Genomic DNA, 5898 nt, shown 5'->3' with positions numbered 1-5898 from the left:
GCTCTCCCCTTCCAGGCTCTCCCTTTCCGGGCTCTCCCCTTTCCAGGCTCTCCCCTTTCCAGGCTCTCCCATTCCAGGCTCTCCCCTTTCCAGGCTCTCCCTTTCCAGGCTCTCCCCTTTCCAGGCTCTCCCTTTCCAGGTTCTCCCCTTTCCAGGCTCTCCCCTTTCCAGGCTCTCCCTTTCCAGGCTCTCCCTTTCCAGGCTCTCCCCTTTCCAGGCTCTCCCCTTCCAGGCTCTCCCTTCCGGGATGCTCGGGAGTGGCATGGATTGGGATGGATGAGGTTGGTGAGGGAATGTTACGCTCTGGAGTGGAGCAGAGCTGGGAGATCCTGTCTCAGCAATCCAGGCTGCTGCTGCCACACACCCACATCCCCTTGCTCCAGGGACACCCCAAAAGAGGGTTCCTGAGCACCCCACAGGACCCCCGTCCCCTCAAGATCCCAGGTGTCTTAGGGAAGCACCCTCGGAGAGGAGCTATAACCCAAAAATTCCCTGCAAAGACCTGTCTGGGTTCACCCTTGGAAGGTCACAGGCACTGGAAAAGGTCAAATCCAGCCGAAAACGGGAGCACGAACTCCCGGGAGCTGCAGCTCCCACGCAAATCCCCACGGACACGGAGCTTTAGGCCCACCAGGATGAGACGTGGGCTCCCACCCCTGCAGGCTTCCCAATTTTTCTGGGGGGGATTTCATAAAGTTCAATGAGAATCAGGATTGAGTGCTGATATTCCGGGATGAGGGAGTGAGCACACGGGAAGAGCCTAGTGGTCCGAGAACCCAGGGACAACGCTGGCTGCTCCCAGGGATGGAGCAAAGCCTCCATCAAGCACCTAATTGTCCAAAACTCCCGCTGTGGGGACATTTATTCCTGACCCCAGCTGCTGCTCAGCCTGCTCCCTGGAGCAGGAAGATGGATAATCCTCGGGATAGATCCTCCCCCTTCCCCAGGTCGCTGGAGGTGTCACTTAGTTTTTTTGGAAGCTCACCAAACCCTCTGCTTTAATAACTCCATGTACCAGCCAGCTCGCCAGGGGAGCCCCACCAGGAGAAATGCCAAGGGGTAAAATGAAACATCAGGATTCACCAGGGATGAGCCAACACTGGAAAAGCCGCTTTATCCCCGATTTTCTGGAGGAGATCCCCCTTTTCACAGCCACGATTTGGCTGGTGGCGGGGGGAACACGGATCTCCCGTTATCCAGTGGAATTCCGGGAGGGAGAGCAGGCAGCTCCTCGGAGGGGCACCGGCAGCGGCATTACACGCATGATTACCCTCCGGATCCGGGGAACAGCGGCTTAGCGGCGTGCGGAACGGCCGTGATCCAGGTAATGGATTTACAGCACTCCCTACTAAAGTATCAGACACAGCAATTTTTTACAGCTTTCACGCTGGAATTTATGGCTCAGGGAGGCGATCTCCGTACGAGGCAAGGGATCATTGCCTTATTTAGTAGCCGAGCAGGGAAATTGATGGTTTTTTGCCAAAGTTTGTTTGGAAAGGTAACCTGCAGGCACGTCCCCAGGGCTGGGAGGGGACGCGTGTGGCAGGGGCTCCCTGAGGGGCACACACATGTCACTGTCACACGTGTCCTGGGCCATGCGTGTGAGGTTCAACCTCCAGGAGTCTCAAGGAATGGGAAAGCAGCTCCTGGACAAGCCAATCCTCTCAGGGAGCACCTGCTCCTGGTGTTCCAGCCAAGATTTTTGGTGTCTCAGCCCCTCAGATTGATGGGGGAGCAGAGCAGGCAGGACCTGCCCCCAAAACCAGCGAACTCCGGGGCAGCAGCCCGTGAGCTGCAGGGATGGGTGGAAGCTCTGCTTCCCAAGGGATGTGGGACAAGGACAGAGCCCTGGTTTTTGGGGCAGCACCTGCAGCCCAGCTCAACCAGGCACGGCTCAACCTGGTGGAACCCAACTCCAGAGGACAAAATGGGGCAAAACCGGGTGTCACCCCCACACCACATCCTCGAAGGACCCCGTTGCCTGGTGTAACACAGGTGAGAAGGAGCGGGGTGTCCATCCTACCTGCTGCTGCTGGAAGTGCAGGAGCTCCACAGGGCTCATCTCTCCGTTGGCCTCGGCTCCGGCGGCTCCGTCGCGGCCGCCGCCCCCGGGGCCGCCCCCGCTGCCGCCATCGGGCTGATTGCTGAGGCTGCTCACCCCGTTCTGCGCCGAGGGCGTGGAGCGGATCGTCTCCGAGGCAGATTCAACCATCATGACTCGCTAGCAGGACCTAAAGAGGGGAGAGGAGAGCCTGAGAACAGGGGCTGAGGTCCCTGGCTGTGCCTGATCCCGGCGGGATCCCGCAGGGATGGGATGTCAAACCCTGGCTGGTTTTAGCTGCGTTCAGTTTACCCCCAAAAATAAAAGTGAAGCTGTTTCAAACACACTGCACATCGCTGGGCAAAGCGAGTGCAACTCATTCCTTAGAAAACCCATGATTCCAGCTTTCTCTGAGCATGGTGCAAGGTGCAGAGCCTCAGGAATCCGTTTATTTCCCCCAAATCCCAAAATATTTCACGGTGAGAGGCTGGAGACAGCACAGCCAAACTCGCTGCACACCAAGCACAGAGAACCTGCACCACAGATTCCACCCTGAAAATCCCAACAAAGTCCAAACATTTCCTCCAAGTCCTTCATCTGCCAGCAAACCACCACTTCCCAGCAGGAAAAACCAGCTGGCAGAAGGTTTGGTGCCAGGCTGAGGAAACCCAAAGCTACGGCAGAGCGGCGATGTGGAAACGAGAGCACGGCGCACACGGGTTGGAAAATCCTCCCTTTTCTCCCAGTTTTTGCTCAGTGGGCTTGGATGAGTGGGCAGGTTGGTGGTGGTGAAGCTGAAGGTCCCTTTTCCTGGGAGAAACTCCTGGATCTGGGCTGGCATTGGAGGAACAGCACCACCACACCCAGCGCTGGTCTCTGCCACATCCAGCCCCGACACAGAACAGTGGCAGCGCGGGATCCAACCTGCAGCGAGGGTCTCTCCCTCCTTCCCAACACGTTTCCCTCCATGGAAAGCAGTTTTATCCCATTCCACACCCCTCCATCCCACCAGCACGGGCTCAGCGCTCACCCACCGCCGCTCGCAGAGTTCACGACAAGACGGGAACGAAAACAGAGGGATGGGATGAAAAAATACCACCTCCCTTTTCTTTTTTCCTCCCTCTTTTTTTCCCTATTTCCCCCCTCCACACCCCAAAAGCCAGCGAGACAAACCAGGAACAACATAATTGCTGAAATGTGGCGTGTAATAATCGCTATTCAGGGGCTGATCATTCATATTAAACAGGGAGCAGCGAGCTGCTCATTTGCATGTTGGAGATTATCTGCATTTCAAAAGTCATTTCCGCAGGGGACATGAGTGACATCCATTCCCAAGGGGAGCTCCTGGCTCCCTCCCACTGTCCCAAGGCTCTGGGGGTGACACACTGGTGGCTGTGGGACAGCTCAAGGTTAAGGGGATTACTGGGATTTGGGTTGGGTTGGAGCACGGCGTGGTTGGAGCAGCTTCCCAAGGATGGGATGCTCACAGGATGCTGCGTTAGGAGCAAAAATCTGGAATAAATCCCTCACCTTTGCCTTAAAACTACATTTTTTCCTTCCCCGCTTTGAATTTCAAGGATTTCGAGTTCGGAAATATGAAATTATTGCTGTTCCTATTCCCGTTTTCCCTCTGAAATCCACCAGGCCCCACAGGGAACGCTCCATGTCTGACATTCGAACGGCATCACCAGGGCCAGAAACTCGTCAGGATTCAAGCAGGGATTTGACTTTTACACGGAGAACAGGAATATCCAGAGTTACAACGGGAAGTATTAAAAAAGGCAAAAAAAAAAAAAAAAGAAAAGAAAAGAAAAAAAAAAAAGGCTTTGGAAAGGATCTAAAACTTTCCTGGCTTCAGGCATAAACTGGAGTTTAACTATTGGGAATTAGGAGGAAATCTCTGCTGGTGGAGGAGCCGTGGGCTCGCTCTGGTGGTTCCAGCCCCTGCCAGAGGCGGGATGCTGGAGCAGATTCCTGCAGCCCGGGTGATTCCCGGAGCTGGGGACACCAGGCCAGCTGAGTTCCCTCTCCAAGTCCTGTAAAACTCGACTTCCCATTCCCAAACCCCTCTGGGATGCTGGAGTGTCTGGGATCCCAACAACTCTGCGAGGGAAGTCATAAAAGAAAGTCATCATCATAATAATGGAAATATTTCCATTCCTATAAAAAGTTTTACAAAACCTTAAAGAAAGAAAAAAAAAAAGGAAAAAAAAATAAAATAAAAACGAAGCCGGTGTCTGCGAGGTTATAAAGTGGATTTAAATTAGGAACAAGTGCTTTTCCAGCCAGGACGGATCCGGGATGACTGGGAAGAGCAGAACCCGCCTGAGCGATGCCGGAGCACACGTGCAGCCCTGCACACAGCCGGGAGGGATCCGCAGCATCCCGGCTCCTGCTGCTCATCTCCCGCAGTTCAAACACGGCCAATATTCCAGGGATTCTCCGGATGCCGCATCCAGAGGGGCTCATCAGGATCAGACCTTCCCCCAGGCAGAGAGGCAGGGACGGAGTCCAGTCAGTCAGCGGGAAGATCCAACGACACCCACATGCAGCGGGAAAGGGTGGGTTTGGTTAAAAGGGGAGGGAGGAGCCCCCTCCAACGGCAACAGCAACAGAAGCTGCACAAATGGATCGTTAATTACCATTAATTACCATTTCAGACTCCCGAGCTCCGCCACTGAACCACCACTCCGCCTTTTTTGTTCCCCCCTTTTATCCAACCACCTTCCGTAGGACAAAGGGGAAGGAAACGGAGCATTACAAACGGAGCAACGAATCCCCCCCTGCCTTCGGTGGGACCATATGGCAACGAGGGTGTATTAATTACCGTGGCTTTTAATTAACAATTGCTTCATCTGAGCAGTAACATTTCCTTGACATCCCCCAACTCGCCGCTAACCTGCGCGGAGCACGCGCCATCCCAGTCATCAATCCCGCTTTATTGACGCCCATCCCTCCCGCAAACAGGCACGATCCCAGGGTTTTCCAATTAACACCTCCGAACTCTCTAATTAGCGCAATTAACAGGCTGATGGATGCCCGGAGCTTCCCTGGGAGGGAGGGGCTGGAGCGGGCGCTGGGGCTGCGGGACGAGGCTCCCACCGAGTGTGCCACGATTCCCGTGGGAACACCAGGTGTGTGCCGTGCCATGGAGCCTGGCACTGCCATGGAGCCTTCCGGAAGGGAAGGATGGACCTGGAGGTGACCAAACCCATGGACTCAAAGCAAAGGATGTGGGATTTTAGGAGCAGGAATAGCAGATGAAGCAGTGATGTCGCCCCAAAAAAAAGCTCCCAAGGAATTTTGGGCCATCCGGACCCATCCGGAGCAACGCCACTGCTCCGCCTGATTCCATGGGCACAGAAATTAAATGGCACTTCTCAGCCCCCAGGAGCTGCTGGAGCAACCACAGCCACACCACGAGCTCCTCAGAAGCCACTGCCCCCACACTGATTTCAGCAGCTTTCCCTATTTCTCATCATCCTCGGCACCGCAATCCTCGGCAGCTCCGCAACTTTGGGCTGCCCTTCATGGCCCAGTGTCACCTCCACCCTGCTGTCCCTGTCCTCGAGTCCCCACCCCCGACCACCGCGGGTATCCCCAGCCACAAACTCCAAGAGCTCCAAACTATCACCCAAGAGGGAGGGAGGAGGAAAACCAGTGGGAAACACCGCTGGGAAAACTCTCCTGGCCACGTCTCCACGAGCTGGGACCGCACAGGTGACACGACACACTGACACACAAACCGACACTGAGACATTCCAGAGGCCGTTTCCACCCTTCCCACCACATCCCAGTCCCAAAGCAATATTCCAGAGCCTTCCTCCCAGCTCCAGCCTCGCCAGGACGCCGAGGGG

At 55.4% G+C, this 5898-nt stretch overlaps 1 protein-coding gene across 1 annotated transcript in view; it reads right to left on the bottom strand.

Annotated features, from left to right (window-relative positions):
* Positions 1–2332, bottom strand: part of FOXP4 (forkhead box P4) — a 38109-nt gene extending 35777 nt beyond the window's left edge. The window contains exon 1 of the mRNA XM_042013324.1: positions 1950–2332. Within this exon, the coding sequence (XP_041869258.1) occupies positions 1950–2215 (266 nt within the window). The 5' untranslated portion in view covers positions 2216–2332. The remainder of the gene's footprint in view (positions 1–1949) is intronic.
* Between the last annotated feature and the right edge of the window lie 3566 nt (positions 2333–5898).

This window comes from Corvus kubaryi, unplaced genomic scaffold (assembly GCF_017639235.1).
Source record: "Corvus kubaryi isolate FWS band 111438036 unplaced genomic scaffold, C.kubaryi_AGA036_p1.0 split1-37355, whole genome shotgun sequence".
Taxonomy (NCBI): domain Eukaryota; kingdom Metazoa; phylum Chordata; class Aves; order Passeriformes; family Corvidae; genus Corvus; species Corvus kubaryi.
The sequence above is the reverse complement of the archived record's forward strand: the minus strand, read 5'-3'. Positions and strand labels throughout refer to the sequence as shown.